Source organism: Pelodiscus sinensis, chromosome 5 (genome assembly GCF_052426305.1).
Source record: "Pelodiscus sinensis isolate ZL-2025 chromosome 5, ASM5242630v1, whole genome shotgun sequence".
Lineage (NCBI taxonomy): Eukaryota > Metazoa > Chordata > Testudines > Trionychidae > Pelodiscus > Pelodiscus sinensis.
This window is the reverse complement of record NC_143056.1, coordinates 123,679,986-123,697,241: the sequence shown is the minus strand read 5'-3', so window position 1 is coordinate 123,697,241 and position 17,256 is coordinate 123,679,986. Positions and strand designations below refer to the sequence as shown.

General features: G+C 43.7%; 1 protein-coding gene across 1 annotated transcript in view; it reads left to right on the top strand.

Annotated features, from left to right (window-relative positions):
* LOC112547202 (solute carrier family 9 member C1) overlaps positions 1-17,256 on the top strand; it is a 384,240-nt gene that overhangs the window by 122,622 nt on the left and 244,362 nt on the right. Inside the window, exons 11-13 of the mRNA XM_025188925.3 lie at positions 884-1,050; positions 2,992-3,132; positions 13,111-13,208. Of these exons, the coding sequence (XP_025044710.1) occupies positions 884-1,050; positions 2,992-3,132; positions 13,111-13,208 (406 nt within the window). The remainder of the gene's footprint in view (positions 1-883; positions 1,051-2,991; positions 3,133-13,110; positions 13,209-17,256) is intronic.

Below are 17,256 nucleotides of genomic sequence, written 5' to 3'. Positions count from 1 at the left end.
AAAATTACCTGGTCAGACCCTGCTGCTTGACAGTGGTTTGAAAACATCGCTGAATCATCAAGACTATATGGATATTGGAATGAAAAGAAAGGAATCATGAGAAGTTTGCAGTTTGCCCTATCTACCTTATTCCTATTTCCTTGTCATAGGTAACCCATAATATGTGATGAAAAAATGTACAGAATGCCCACAGCACAGTGGTGAAGCATTGAATGTCTGCCAGGAATGCTAAACGCTTATTTCAAAACGTTGTGCTATGGAGCCACGATGATATGAGGCAAAAGTGCCTTACTTGAGTGAATGTGATGTGTATGTACTGCTCACACAACAATCGAGAAGGCACTAAAGAAAACCAACGGCAACTTTCAAATATAGGCGCTTTCTTAGAAAATTGGTTGTAGAACAATAAACAGAAGGGGGGGGGGGGGGGAGAGTAGACAAGATGAAGTTCTACAGAAACCTCTAACACTCCCAGTATTACAATACAGTACCATATAATATCTGAAAGAACAAGGGCTAATGAGAAAGAGACCTTTAAAAAAGGGAAATGAATTGCTCAGAATAGCACAATCAACATTCATATAAAAGCCTGTATGGAAAAGAACCGTCCTAGAGTCCTATTCAGTTGCCACTGAAAAGAAATGCGTCTGGAGAATAGAGGAGCTAGTGAGAGCAGCATGCAGCTGCTGTTACAAAATAGACTCTGGCTTCTTGCAATGATCTTATCATATGGCTATTAAGCAGTATGGCTTTTACACTGCTTCTAGCAAACTTAGAGAAATGGCCTTTCAACCAGTCAGTCACCCATAGTCTCAGAGTTTCTCTTTCACATCTTACAAATATATTGACAACTTAAATGTATTCATTTTCTTCCTTTCCAAAGGTCTATGTAATATTACTCTTCCAAAGCGTATGGCAATGTACAATGCTGTTCAGCGTATAAAAGAAATGGAGGCCAACACATTTTCCATGTTAAAACTTGACAGATTTTTAGCTGATGCAAATTGGACTATGACTGAAGAAGCAATTAAAATTGATTATCCTTATAAAGTGAGTAATTTATCTGTTTTATCTGTATTCTATTTCTTGCAAAGAACATTATGTAAGAGGCAAAACTCATGCTTGAAATAAAGGAATGATTCACAGCTTTTGATTTACACTGGTATCCATTGGAAGAAGGGTAGACTCTTCAGTATTAGTTTTACAGGCTAATAGAGAATTGTAATGACAAATGAGGTTTCCAGTGTGATGGAAATAGCTGATATGCTATTAATATTATGGGACTTTTATCAAAGGGAAAAATTAATATACCAAAAAATTAGGGGCTAGCTATCCTGAATAGGATACCCTGATATCTTTGAGGTCTGTTTCGGTGAAAAGAGGGCTTGTGGAAATAGTTGAGGTATATAAGAATAATTGATAATTAATACAATACTTGGTCCTCAGTTACTTTTTAAGAAAAATGTTCCTATAAAACTTGAACTTGAATATGTTTCTGAAATACATTTATTAACTCTTCTGACAATGTTAGTAATAAGTAATGTGCATCTGAAAGTGGCCAGTACTTTTGTTTCACATGACTTGTTGGTGTCTTGGGTATAGCTGGGATTTACCTGTTCTGTGTATTTAGAGTTTAGATGTAATAGGAATGAATAAGTGAGCTAATGTTTAGATTTGGGATTTTTGTAGTGTTTGGGAAGACATTGGGATCTTCATATCCTAATATTGCCCCAGGCTCCATGCGGCACTGCTGCTTTGAATCATTCTCTTCTTTTTCTCCCCTCCTCCCCCTCCTCCCCGCTGCCTCTTTCTGATATAGGCAGCGAGGGGAGGGCACAACTAGTCATTCACATCCCTAGTGATAGGCCCCCTCTTGCTCCTAAATCCCCCTGCCACTTCTTCACTGGTCTGAGACACTCTACCTTTCTAGAGAACCTGGGCGCGGTACTGTATAATCTTGGGTCCCTGTTGCATACAGACTTTAAAGGTATAAAAATGTAAAACATTATTTTTGCTTGTCTTCCGGATCAGTAAATCTTCATAATTCATTTGCATAGAAATCAATATCTGAATATTAAATTCTGAAACAGGTATATCTTCATTACAAAAGTGCATACATACAATAAAGCAATATAGAGAAAAGCTAAGAATATGTTCTATTGTATTTTGTCATTTGACTGAAAATTGTAGCTTATTCTTTACTGTAAGTAGAAATAAAACATCTCAAACTTCATATTATTAAGAATAATTAAATACTAACAGCATTAGTACAAGTATTTGAATAATAACTATACATGCACCCACATTTGTCTTCTCAGTCCTACATGAGAGAAGTTGTTCAGATCATTATTTGGATTGTATTGGGGCTAGGATTCAGGCTATGATTAAATTAGTCTGTAGCACTCTTGTGACCTGTTAATTAGTTCACATTTGTTTTAACTCTGTATCAGCATTTGACTAACCATCCAGTTGGTCACTAACCAGAAAATATATGACCTTCCAGTGCTCAAAGAGCATCTATAGTACAATCTATCAAGCTTTTGAAAATTGAGCATCCTCTTCAGAAAATTTAAATTGTATTCTTTTATCCTTCACACATGGTGTTCAAGGTATATCCAAATGAGCAGTCGCTCAGAGCATATTGTATAAATCTTCATAATATGATACTTTCTCATCGTTGTTTCCAACATTTGTTAACATTTATACACTTTAAGAAAACCACAACAATGTCCTAAGTTTTTTTTCTAATAACTTTACTTGTAAATAGTTTATCAGAATTGATTCATAGGAGTATAAATAGGCTTTTTGTGAGTATAAATAAGCTTCTATCTGTATCTAATGCCACATATAGATTAAATTTGCATTTTAATTAGAATGTTTTATTTTATATTAGCCTTTGTTTTTTAAACATAGTTCTCTTAGCTTTTTGATTTTCATGCTTGGAGTATGTTGTGGTAAGTTCTCTTTTTTTTTTCTGTTTTTCTTATTTAGTTTGACATAGAGGAAGTTTCCCAAATTGTTAGAACACTTAAATGTCCAGATTGTAACAAAGAAATTTCATACGAGACAACACCTCAACAAATTGCTGACATACTAGAAGAAGCCAGGTTACGTCTTTTAACAGCGCAAATAGTAAGTATTCATTCTATTTGGTTCTATTCTTATTTTTCTGGATTAACACATATATTTTAATGTGACTATTATTATTTAAGAAATAGGTGTCCAAATGTGAACTGTGGACCACTTTGTGCCTCAAGTCTTCAGATTGTGGCCCTCAAGAATGACAGTTCTAGGAAGAAATGTTATTTTTGACTATATACTGAAAATGTATACCCTCAGCTATGTGGTGTGACTTTTAAACTGAAGCATTTGAATCAGTCCTATTTACTATAAGGATGAAATAGATAGGACCTCCTTCACAGTTCTCTCCCACTCTTGTTCCTGGAGTCTCAGCAGCAGCCTTGGTGGGCCTAGTATGCTCTTACCAGCATCTTTGTCCCTTCCTCATTGCTGCTCTCCCACTGATCCTCTGCTGAATCCTAGGGAAGGGATTAGAGAATAATTCTGCATTGTGCATTAATTTCTTTCTTGCCAGGCTGAGTTTCCAATTATACAGCCTTCCTCATCAATTATGACCATGCTAATTACACAAGACTGCAAGAACTCATTAATGATCTCCCTGAATGAAAAAGCTCCAGTCAATCATGAAAGAGGGCCGGACTGCATTCTGAGTGTCAAAGTACTTAGCGGACCCAGCAGCCAGAGCGACAGCCATGGCTATTGTCATGCGCTGTACCTCATAGCTTGTCATTTGGCATTCCACACAAACTCCATGTGAAAGTTTAAGACCTTTCTGACGATAGGAACCAATTGTTTATAACCAAAACAGACCCGGTCCTTCATTCAATGAAGGATTCTTATACAATCCTCCGGATGCTGGGTATGTCTGTCCCACCTAATAAGAGGAGACGGTATACACTTTACCAAAGATCTTGAGACAGCTCCTTCTACAGAAGTCAACAAAAACCATTTGAGCGAAGGTCTAAACGATGACCCAACAGGAGAGCTCAACATACTTGATCCACAGCACCTCAACGAGCAACATTGAAACAGCAGTTTTGAAGGTGTGCTTGAGGGTTTGAGTAACCTCCCTCTGGAACCACCTCCCTTCCCTGTCCCTCTTTAAGGACCCCTCTCATGAGTACCTACTACAAGCAGAAGTAGAAAAGCTAGTTACCTTTGGGGCCATGGATCTGGTTTCTTCAGAATTCCATGGGAGAGGTTTCTACTCAAATTATTTCCTTACATTGAAAACATCATCATCAACCATAAATTTAGGATGGTGATGTTAGGAATGAACATACCCATGCTGGATGAGTGGGACTGGTTCTCAGCCCTCAACCTTCAGGACTCCTATATATCCATTCACTCTTCCTCCAGAAGGTTTCTCGGATTTACTGTAGGGAAAAATCACTATCAATACCCTGGCTACCCTTCCAACTTAACAGCGCCACATGTGTTTTCCAAAGCTGGCTGTAGTGAACTTGTTTCTCAGACGTCAGGGGGTCATCATATTCTGCTACCTACACGATTGTCTAATCAAAGGTACTTTGCAACAACAAGCCTAACCATGTTGAACTCCACTCGGGAGGTCTTTTCCCATTTGGGCCTCCTAATAAACATACAAAAATTTACTTTGGAACCTACCCAGAAAATAGAATTCATCAGAGCACCATTAGATAGTCAAAGCCAGGGCGATCCTCCCTGTCCATTGCATTATGCAATCTCATAAATATGGTGCTACATGCCCCCTTTTCCAACGTTTGGATGTTTCTTCCATTTTGGGGACACATGATAGCCAGCACATACGTGGTACACCTTGCAAGGCTCCACATATGCTGCTTAAAAACATGGTTGGCATAAGTCTACGACCCAACAGCCTAGGAAAGTGAGTTATCTTTCCACTGGTGGCACTCACCTCACTACAGTGGTGAATATATCCACACATTCTCCTTGAGGGGCTACCTTTCCGCCAACCAGATTCTTTCCACATAATAACTACAGACATATCCCTCATGGGATGGGGTGCCCACTGCAGTCACCGAACAATCCAGAGCAGGTGGTGTCAGCCGACGGTCAGGGCAGTAAGTCCCTTATGACCAGCTGAAGTTCTTTTAAATTGTGCTTGGTTCTGTTACAGCAACTGAAGGAGTCAGGTTAAAGCTTAAACAGTTACTATTTTATTGTTACAGGGTAAACTTAGTTGTTAAATGCTACTACTGTGTTACAGATAACACAGACACTACAAAGGACAGGACAGAAATTACACTAATAAGTCACTTACAGGTACCATGAAACCTTTTTGGTTCTCTGAGCTCTTATTAAATGCATGCAAAATAGACACATAGCAGGTATATATTCTCACCCCTGCGTTCCAGACTTGGCGTGGCCAGCGTCTTTCTCTCAATCCCTCGGGAAGAAGTAGGGCGAGGTTGGGCGTCCCACAGACCTCGGGAAACAATCAGTACCTGCCAGCAGGTATAGATGATTGGAGCTCCAATGGGGTGGGCTGCTGAACCTCTTTTTATACCCCTTGGGTCATGTAGGCTTCTTCCTGGTCTCAAGTGGCCAATTAGGAAAAATGGCTTTGAATGCCAAGTTTCCCACAAAGGGTGCAAAGCATAATTTACACCTGGGAAAATGCAGACAATGGGCACCTCTGGTATGTGATGGGCGAAGATTCCTCTCCTGGGACAGTGCAGGCGTGTCAATTACTGGTACTAGCCATCAGGGTGACGGGAGGCCCTGGGTCATCAGCTAGCCCATTTACTGTCTGGTTTCTGTTTATGGTAGAGTCAGGGACAGGCAGCACACCTGTGTTCCCAGGGCATCAAAGGCTGACTGCCTTTCTCTTGCTCTCTGGGGGGGGGGGGGGGGGAACAAGATGGGGTTTGTGGAAAAACAAGATGGGGTTTGTGTCTGGCTACAGGTGGTCATGTTGAGAAGCATGGCTATACATCAGCATACTGGAACTGAGAGTTGTTTGCTACACCTGTCTATGCCTTCTGATATTCTGTGGTCACACCATACACGTCCTCATGGACAGCACCACCACGTATGTTTTACATTGACCATCGGGGAATTGCCCAATCATGGTCGTTATGCGCCACGTGATCAGGTTTTGGAATTGGTGCAAGAGAAATGACATTGCACTGACAACAATGTACCTACCAGGCCAACAGAACATCATGGCAGATACCCCGACCAGACACTTTTTGGAATAGCAAGAATGGGAGCCCATGATCCTTCATCACATATTCCAACAGTGGGGATTCCCATGAATAGATTTTTTTGCATCTAGATCCAACCACAATATCCATTTCTTTTCCAGGGCAGGTTAGGGCAAGGATTCCTGGGGAAATGCCTTTACTTTACCATGGCAGCTCCACTTTTGTACACGTTCCCACAGTGGGATGACACAAGTGCAATGGTCATTCTGATTGCCCCATTGTTGCCGATAAGAGTAAGTCTCAGGTCTGACACTGGGTTCTCAAAGTACCAAAGCATGCTGCACAGGTATTTGTCAAACACAAGCAGTTTATTTTCTGACAGGTATCAGCTGCCCCTGTTAACTAAAAAAAAACATGATAGCAAAAGCAGCATCTTATATCTCTTTTGCAAGCTGGGGACCCCGTTTCAGCTGCAAATGAAGCGGGAGATCATCTAGGCTTCCAAGGTGCCGGTACCAAAGCCCATCAGTGAGGTCCAATATGCCGTACTGTTATGCAGCTTATATCCAGGTTTTTACCCTGTTTTGCAGTTTGGAAGTTTCTGGGGGTTATTCGTTACAGTATGGCTCAGGTGTACTGCTTGTCCTTTGACTTTGTTTACATGATCAGTACTTCTGGGTAAACAGGATTGTTATTTTCCGCCCTTATCTACAATTCGTTCTTGCTACAATGGCTTATATTCCTAGAGACTTTCTTCTGGCTCATCAGTTGCAGGGAAGGGGAGGTGGGGAGAATGCAGGCCTCACCACCCCTATGCTTCACACTTACAGAGTTCTTCTACAGTTAACCCCTATGCTCATCCTGGCGCGGACAGCCATAGTTTTTGTATCTCTAGCACCTTCGATCAGCGAACTGATTCCCCTCCTGATCATCCCCAACCTCCTGACCCAACATCACAGGTGAGTTTACCACCCCCAACCTTTGAGCACTCAGCTCACCGCTTGGCTTCTCTATGGTTCCAAAACAAAGAACTTACCTGTTCTGAGAGGGTGAAGTGAGTTCTCCTGAATAGTCATTGTCCCTCGATGAGATATAAATGATGGCGATCTGGTACAACAGTGCTTCCAATCGCTGGAAATCCTAATCAATGAGAGCAAGTCAGTCCTTACTCCAAGTCCGTCGATACAATTCATTCGGATGCACCTCAACTCTGCTTCAGCCATTGCCTCTCTTCCTTCTGCATAATGCCATGCATCACAGCCTACAACTGTTTACAACTTCTGGGACACATGGCGTCTTGCAGCCCCCTGGTCCCCAATGCCGTCTATTTATGAGGTGCCTCCAAGGATGGCTCAGATCGAATTACAAACCCAACCTACACTCCCTGAGCAAAACACTGTCAGTCCCCGACACCGTAAAAAGATCAATACTGTGGTGAACTAAACTATACTATTTATGCAGGGGCATACCCTTTCAAACTCCAGAACCCATAGTGGTTATCATCATGGACGCTTCCCTCACGAGCTGGGGAGCACACATGAGAGACCTTACAGCCCAGGGCCTATGGATTCCGGCAGAGAGGATGCTACATATTGATGTTGTCGAGCTCAGGGCCGTCTGGCTCACATGCCAATATTTTCTACCCCTCATCTCCGGAACACACATCAAAATATACCAACAATATGGCCTGTATGTTTTATATAAGCAGACAAGATGGGGCACGATCCTACGCTCTATGCAAGGAAGCCATGGCACTCTGGAACTGGTGCCTCACTCATGGCATGTCCGTAAGTGTGTACCATCTCCCTGGTGCCCTAAACACCACCCTGGATGCCCTAAGCAGAGCCCTATCTCAAGATCAGATGAGTGTCAGATTGACTGTTCAGTTCTGACAAATATTTGCACAATGGGGATACCCTCACATAGACCTATTCGCTACCAGAACAAACAAAAAAAAATGTCCACTTTATTGCTCCAGGACAGGCATGAGAAAGCACTCACGAGGAGACGCTCTTATCCTCAAGTGGTATGACCACCTACTCTATGCATTCCCTCCCTTCTCCTCCTCAACAGAGTACTCATCAAAATATAAAAGGACAAAGTGAGGGTTATCCTAACAGTACCTTGCTGGCCCCGGCAGCCGTGGTTTCGCCTCCTGAGCAGAATGACCCTACATCTCCTGATCACACTCACATGCAACCTGAGCATACTATTTCAATTAAGAACCAAAGCTCCTCACTCGCAATTTCTTCTTCTTCTTCTCAAAGCATGGTACCTCAGTAGTCCACAGGTGTAGAATTACAATGTTCAGAGCAGGTATGTGACATGCTTCTTCACAGCAGGGCCCCTGCAATTTGGAAGACGTACACTAACAAATGGTCTCGTTTTGTACATTGGGCTGCTTCCCATAACATATCACTGGAGAATGCCCTCCTACCTACAATCCTTGATTACTTACTGCATCTTAAGCAATCCCACCTTTCCATGAGTTCAATTAGAGTATATCTCACAGCCATAACAATGTTCCATATGACTGTCGATGACACCATGGTCTTCATGCATCCCACAACCAAGCACTTCCTTCAAGGCCTACACGCACTATATCCTAATTCTACTGCCTCACAGGAACCATCGGACCTACATCGGGTACTAACCACGCTCACAAAACCTCCATTCGAACCTAAGGCCCCATGCCCCCTTCTTCACTTAATGCTCAAAACGACTTTCCTAGTTGCAATAACGTCAGCATGTCAGGTAGGAGAAATGGCTGCCCTACTGGCAAATCCACTGTTCAACATCTTTTTGTAAGGACAGAGTCTCTCTATGGACACATCCAAAGATTTTACCCAAGGTAAGGTCCGCCTTTCACCTTAATCAAACAATATACTTACCTGTATTTTTTCCTAAGCCTCATGCCAACACCTTTGAGGCACAGATGCATACGCTTGATATCCGCAGGGCATTCTTCTTCTGCCTCCACAGAACAAAGCCCTTTAGGTCATCCTCACAACTCTTTGTCTCCATTACAGACCATAACAAGGCATCAGGTATCAACATCATTGGATCTCTGACTGCATCACAAAGTGCTACAATCTTAATCATTTACCATCACTTACCTCAGTGTGTGCATATTCCATGAGAGCCGTCGCCGTTTCACTGAGAAGAGTTCCCATCAACGACATATATGCTGCTGCTACGTGGACATCAGAACAAACCTTTACCAGACACTATGCATTTTCTACTGGTCCTCTTCACCTTACAAGATTAGCAAAGGCAATACTAAAGACAGCTTACCGTCCTGATCCAAAGTCCCTATCTTCATAAGACAAATTGTTTTGCAGTCATTTGCTTTGGAGAACTCCCGGGGACGTGTGTCTCTCGAAGAGAAGGTTATTCGTGTTGGCTGTAACTGACGTTCTTCGAGATGAGGGTGCTCCACTACCCTCCATACTCCCCTCTATTTCGGACCAAGGGAAAAAAAATCTTTTCCACCAGGACAGGTTCTGAATACAGAAGGAATTGAAGGGAGGGTGGCCATACATATGCAATAGTATTGGACAGTGTCACGTGCCTTGTGCAGTCCCAATGCACTGCTAGGAAGAATCTGCTCTGAGGCACTGGGACACGCTTACACCTGTAGAGCACCCCCAGAGACGTCAGTTACAGCTAAGGTGAGTAACCTACTCTTCCCCAAACCTGCCTCACACTTTACCTCTTGACCATCATGCTCACCATAAAACCATCTCTACATCCAATTGCCCTCCCTGTCAGATTTCCCCTCTGTATAGGCATACATCTTTTCACTTACCTCCTGAACCTGGCTTGTCTGCCATTAAAGGATTTTTTTCTTCTCTCTCCTGAATTCTCTCTCCTGACAGGAATTCAGGTATCCCGAGAGGCATGTTTTCCTTCTTCCAGCCAAGCTGCCCTCTTGGCCTATCGGACCACAGCTGTGCCATTTGGTTATTTTAAAATGGACCAATATCCACCTTTGACTCACTCATTTTATTAAACATACCTCTACCATGTGAAGGCCAAAGATGGGGAATTTTACTGTCAGAGGCTTTCATAGACACCAGCCTTTTAAATAGGAATTTTATATGTTTTGGAAGCTCACTCCCAACTCCACCCTGACCAGAACAATATTGACAATATTCAGTAACTGAAACAGAGGTCTTGAAATAATCTTGAGGTGGACCTATGGCCTATCTCAAAGGGATCCCTTTACTCATGTCACAGACCATGTACCACTGCAGTGTGTACCTGCTGTAAAAGGTACAAAACCACTGTGCAGTGATATCTGCCCACCAACCGTAAGACTTTGAGATGTAACATTGGTCTGAGAGAGTTCATGAAATACTGATTTCTTTTTCTGGGTAAGAAGGGAGTCAAGCTTGTCTGACAATATCACAAGTCCTGTTTTAATAGGGAGGATGTGAGAGTGGGGTTTCTGTGGATAAATCTCTATAACATTTCCATATAACCATATATCATTCTCATATATGGATAAATCTCTAACATTTCCATATAACCATGTATCATTCTCATATAACCTTGTATTAAAAAAAACTTTGTAAGTCCTTTTATCTGTCTGTCTGTCTCTTTGTGTTAAGCTTTCTTATAGAATCCCTTGTATTAAGAGAAACCTTGTATTTAGTCTTTTCCATAGAAACTGTGTATCAAGCCCTTTGTTATAGGCCTTAGGAATAGTTAAGGTAAAGAAAAATGTCTTTTTCTAGGAATAGAATAGATCTCTCCCCTCTCATTGATTGCCCTTTTGAAATAATGAGGTGTGAATGGAGAAGGCTTGAAAGGGTGAGTACCTTCAACAGCAGTTGCAAGGGTGGACAGGAGCAGGGAGCCAGATCTGAAGACAGTAAGACTTGTGAAGTGAGGTCATTGAAAAGAAGATTGGACATATAAATGGCCTTGGGAGGCAAGCAGCAAGTACGTGCCCTTGGAAGGACCCTTTTGAAGCAGCATTAAAAAAAGCGCCACAAATATCTCACTGCATATGTAGGTGATGATTAACTGGCCTCATGAGAGGGATAAATATGAGGCATCTTGCAGGGGGACCCTGGGTTTTCATCTTATCAACATGGGAGCATCGATATGGATTGGCAGAAGCCCGGCTCCAGGCCTCCCCCACCTAACTCACCTGGCCACTGCAGTTAGGGGGAGCAATTATTGGTAACAACAAGAAGACGGGTTTTGTGTGTGTGTGTGTGTGTGTGTGTGTGTGTGTGTGTGTGTGTGTGTGCGCGCGCGCTATATTATATGCATATGATAAGTGTTGACTACTGTATGTGTGTATTACCAATAAATGTGGTATTTTGCCTTTTCCCCCGAAAGGATCCCGTGCAATACTTTTAAGTACAGCATTTCTATATGCCACCCCAGTCAGGTGAGGATTAATGAACTGCTGTAAGCTCATGCAGCCTTCTCCCTGCATGCCTGCAAGCCATTTGAGGCCTGGAAGGATTTAAAAAAGGAAAATTCAGCTTGATTAGCCAGCTGATACACTTTAAAACCCCAGTTCCCAAAGAAAGGCTAATCTGGGAACTCAACTGCTCACACAGCATTGTCCATCTAAATCACTTAAAAAGAATGTGGGCCAGGCCCCAAGCAGTTATTTTAAAACACATACAGATGACTCGTCTGATGGCTTTGAACTAGACTGCAACTGGCCAAAGTCCCTTTGAAGGAAGGGAGCCTTGTCACCAGTTTCCAGGGTGTTATTTCCCTTCTGGGACCTTCAGTAAGTAGCATCAGAAAAAATAGACTTTCATGAGACTTATCTGTGTGTTCCACACTTGGACCTGTAAATGCAGATCCCATCACACCTTTGTGGAGTTCTGTGGAGGACCATGCTCAAAATGCTAGCTCTGAAACAGTCTGCATGACTTAACACTTAGATAGGGGCCTCCCTGAAGCGATGGAAACAGATATTATTACTATTTCTGAAGGGAAAAGACCTGTTGCAGGGATAGCAATGTTTAAACATGGGATTTGGGGTGTAACATAAGCAGAAATCTGCTTGGTACCAGTGAGGCAAGTGTTTGATGACTAATTGCTGTTTAGCTAGAACGCCAAACAAGGTTACTGAGGTGAACAAGGAAGACCTGACTCTGAGGCAGATGAAAAAGGGGAAAAGAAGAGAGCCTCAAAATACTAAGCATATACAAGAAAAAAGGAATAACAAAATTGAACCAACTAATCTAACCTGGGTAAGAATAATACTAGATTAGCAAAGCTAACCAGTTGACATCACAATGTTCCATCTCAGGTTATAGGCACTTGTGAAGGCAATGGAGCAGCAACATGACTGCCCTTCCCTATTTGCCCTCAGATTAGAGCACAAGGATCTGCTAGATCACATGGCAGCTTATACATTTATTAAACCCCACACCAGATTGCATTCAGGTTGCTCCCAGTCCTCACTAAGATGGTCTGTGTAACCAATAATACAACTTAACCAAGAGGGTATCTATCCTATAGAACGCTCTTGGTGGAAGGAGACTCAAAGTCTTTGTGGGGACCACATTTGTGCATCCCCATAACAGGAGCATTACTACCAATGCTGCATTGCTAAGGTAGGAAACTCAATTCCAGGGCCTTACAGCTCAATGCAGGTGCACTCCATGATACTGGAAGAAAAAAATGTTTTTATGGAATTGTGTGCCTAGTATAAATGTAAATATGTAGAGTTAATTTATTTTGTACGTAATTATATTGATATGTTGTAAAATATTTTGTTCTAACAAGAATAGAGGAAAAGTTAGCAAGTTTTTTTTATCTTTTACATTGTAGTGCCTATCTTAATCATTGTAGTGATTCTTATGTTAAATCATGTTTTTGAGGGTTTTTTGTTTTTATCTAGGCCAGTTATCAGAAGCAGTACCATGCTGGAATGCTTAACCAAGAAGCTGCCCAAACATTAATAGGTGCAGCAGAAAGCTATGTTGATATTAAAGGAAAGTAAGTGCTTCATTTGCTTTAATTTTTAAAATTGAAATTAGTTGGATATCATACAGTATGGATGAAATGGTCAAATGCAGGTTTAACAACAGAAAAGGTGTATTCATTGCACTTTCTAATCCCTACACTTAAGCGTACAAATGAGCAACCTATAGATGCAATTCCTTTATGGGATGGTATTGGATTTTATAAGCATATTCATCCTACTGTACATCTGTTGTACATTTGAGAGAGTTTGCCTGTCTCTGTGTTTGATCAAAAATTCCTCCTAAATGGTAAAAACTAGGATTTGGATCCTCAAATATGGGATACACCTTACTTTTATCATAACTTAAAACAAGGTAAGGGTTTAGTTGTGCCCAGAAAATGGGATGTGCCTGGAATGGGATTGATTTTCCATAAAACCATACAGAAAAGAGAAAATCACCAGGCAGGTGAAAGCAGATAGCTGGAGATGCCCCCCTTTCCTCCTCCCTCCCCATCCGGGACTTTCCCAGCCCTGAGTCTCCCACCTCTCCAAGCGCCCTTTACAGAGGGCAAGGGGGTTCAAGCACCCTCCTGCCGATTCGTATAGGCTGTTTTCCCTTTGTCTGGAACTGAGGATAAAGTGTGCAGTTTACTGCATTCCACACTCTGGCTGGGGAGAGCAGGGGGCAGTTGAATCTGAAACTGCCCCAGTTGGGGGATATGTGCGCCATCCCCAGCTGTGACCATGAGAGCTGCAGCAGTCATGATGATGTGCTTCTCATCTGGTCCCAAGCTACTGCAATAAGAGAGGTCTGGTGTAGTCCTCTCCCCATGGCAGCTGTCATGCTGAAATCCTCAACCCCAGTCTCTCCTCTCTAGAGCAATGATTCAAATAAAGCATGTACATTTTCTTTTTTTTTTTTATGAGTTAAGGACCCAAGTAATGCTACGTAAATCTTCTAGTGTTCTATATGTGATAATCTAAAAGGAGAAGTTATGTTTAAAAATAATGAACAATGTAATCAAAATAGTTTAATAATTTTTAAAACATTTTTAAGGAAATTAGCCATTGTGAAAGTTGTCAGACATTACAGCCTTGTAACTGATGTGCTCTATTATATACATAACAAGTGCAGGCAGTCCCCGGGTTACGTACAAGATAAGGACTGTAGGTTTGTTCTTAAGTTGAATCTGTATGTAAGTCGGAACTGGCGTCCAGATTCAGCCGCTGCTGAAACTGACCGCCAGTTCTGACTTACATACAGAATCAACTTAAGAACCCCAAGCGTCCCCAAGTCAGCTGCTGCTGAAACTGATCAGCAGCTGATTCCAGGAAGCCCGGGGCAGAGCAACTCTGCCTCGGGCTTCCTGTAGTCAGCGCTGGTCAGTTTCAGCAGCGGCTAAATCAGGACGCCTGGGACAGAGCAGCTGGGGTGCTGCTGGGTTGCTCCAGTAGCGCTGCTCCTCGGCACTACTGGACCAACCCAGCAGCACCCCATCTGCTCTGCCCCAGGTGTCCTGATTCAGCCGCTGCTGAAACTGACCAGCAGCGGCTGAATCAGGACCAGAGAAGCTGGGGTGCTGCTGGGTTGGACCAGTAGCGCCCAGAGCGGCACTGCAGGACCAACCGGCAGCACCCCAGCTGCTCTACCACAGGCGTCCGGAGAAAAGCCTAGTCTGCTGGGGGGGGCGGGGAGGGCGTACTAGCTGCGCCCCCCCCCCACCCCAGCAGACCAGGAAGATACGGGCGGCGGACCGAGATGCACCGCGGTCCCGCCGCCTGGGTCCTCCGCGGCTTTGCTCCCCGTCTCCCTGGTCTGCTGGAGACCAGCAGACCAGGGAGACGGGGAGCAAAGCCTCTGAGGACGCCGGCAGCGGGACAGCCGCGGGGCGTCTGGGCTGTCCCGCTGCCCGAACCCACCCACCCCCCCCCCCGCGGCTTTGCAAAGCGCGAGGAAGCCGCCGCCGGCTTCCCTGCGCTTTGCAAAGCCGCGGGGGGGCTCGGGCAGCGAGGCACCCCAGGCGCGCCTGGACTGCCCCGCCGCCGGCTTCCCCGCGCTTTGCAAAGCCGCGGGGGGGCTCAGGCAGCGAGGCACCCCAGGCGTGCCTGGGCTGCCCCACCGCTGGCTTCGCAAAGCCGTGCCGGGGGGGGGGGGGGCTCGGGCAGCAGGGCTGCCTGAGCCCCTCCACAGCTTTGCTCTGCGTCTTCCTGGTCTGCAGACCAGGGAGACGCAGAGCAAAGCCCCAGAGTACACGGGCGGCAGGACCGCGAGGTCCCGCAGTCCGTGTACTCTGGGGCAGCCCCGTTCGTAACTGCGGATCCGACATAAGTCGGATCCGCGTAAGTCGGGGACTGCCTGTATATCAGGAGTACCAGCATTGTAAGCTGACCTAAACTATCGTTGACACCTTTTTACAAGGAAAACCTTCAAAAGTGAGACAAATTTCCTCTCCATGCCATTTTCATCTGTCCATCAGAGTATTGTGTACTAGCACCTGTCACCAAAATAACGGAATCCCTCTAATTAAAATAGATTACCGTAGAAAGATTGCTGGTCTGTATTAGTTCAGCCTTCTCTGGATTAGTTCAGCCAGGTCCTTGCTGTTGAAAATGCCTTATCTCTGACCTTTATACAATTAGCCCTGTTTTTTTCTTATCTGCATTGTCCCAAAGGAGTATGACTGTCCTGGCAGTTCTTAGAAGGACATGCAGTCTTTCTCTAGACAGGGAAGATGGTACAGCAGTTAGGATACTAAACTGGGACTAAGGACAGATGGATTCAATTCCCAGATCTGCCACAGACTTCCTGTATAGGGCTGTCAGATGTCAAGTTTTTGTCCAAAAAGTCTTGTCAAAAAGGGACACTGGCAGCTGACTAGAACCCAAAAGTCCATTTACCTGCAGTAAATGGCTTCTGCCTCCAGGGGTCAGAAAGAGCAATAGCTGCTGTTGGACTCTAGAGGAGTAGCTCTGATTAGCAGCTGCTGCTCTTCTCTCCCTCCAGTCTGATAGAACTGATTGGCTCCTAGATCTGGTTCCAAAGTAGGAATGAGTGCCATCAGAAGGGAGGGAGTAACTTGTCTGTCCCCCTTTTCCCACTGTGTCCCAATTTCCCCATCCCTTCATTATGGAGACAGATCACCCCACCCTACAGTGCCGCTATTACCCTGGCCTGCTGACATAGAAGTAGTTTATAAAGGGCCTATGGATTTGCCTTCCTTGGCACTGCTGCAGCTTTCAGACCCCCCTAGGTTGTGGGTTTTTTGTTTTGTATTGTTTTATTATCCCTTGTGGATAAGGGAGAAGCGGTGGATGTGGTATTCTTAGACTTTAGTAAGGCATTTGATACAGTCTCACGTGATATTCTTATCAATAAACTAGGTAAATACAACTTAAATGGGGATACTATAAGGTAGGTGCATAAGTGGCTGGATAACCGTACTCAAAGAGTAGTTATTAATGGTTCACAATCCTGCTGTAAAGGCATAACAAGTGGGGTTCCGCAGGGGTCTATTTTGGGACAGTCTCTGTTCAATATCTTCATCAACAATTTAGATATTGGCATAGAAAGCACGCTTATTAAGTTTGCAGTTGATACCAAGCTGGGAGGGGTTGCGACTAATCTGGAGAATAGGGCCATAATTCAAATTGACTTGGACAAATTGGAGAAATGGTCTGAGGTAAATAGGATGAAGTTTAATAAAGACAAATGCAAAGTGCTCCACTTACGAAGGAACAATCAGTTTCATACATACAGAATGGGAAGCGACTGTCTGGGAAGGAGTACGGCAGAAAGGGATCTAGGGGTCACAGTGGACCACAAGCTGAATATGAGTCAGCAGTTTGATGCTGTTGCACAGAAAGCAAACATGATTCTGGGATGCATTAACAGGTGTGTTGTGAGCAAGACACGAGAAGTCATTCTTCCGTTGTACTCTGTGCTGGTTAGGCCTCTATTGGAGTATTGTGTTCAGTTCTGGGCACCGCATTTCAAGAAAGATGTGGAGAAATTGGAGAGGGTCCAGAGAAGAGTAACAAGAATGATTAAAGGTCTAGAGAACATGACCTATGAGGGAAGGC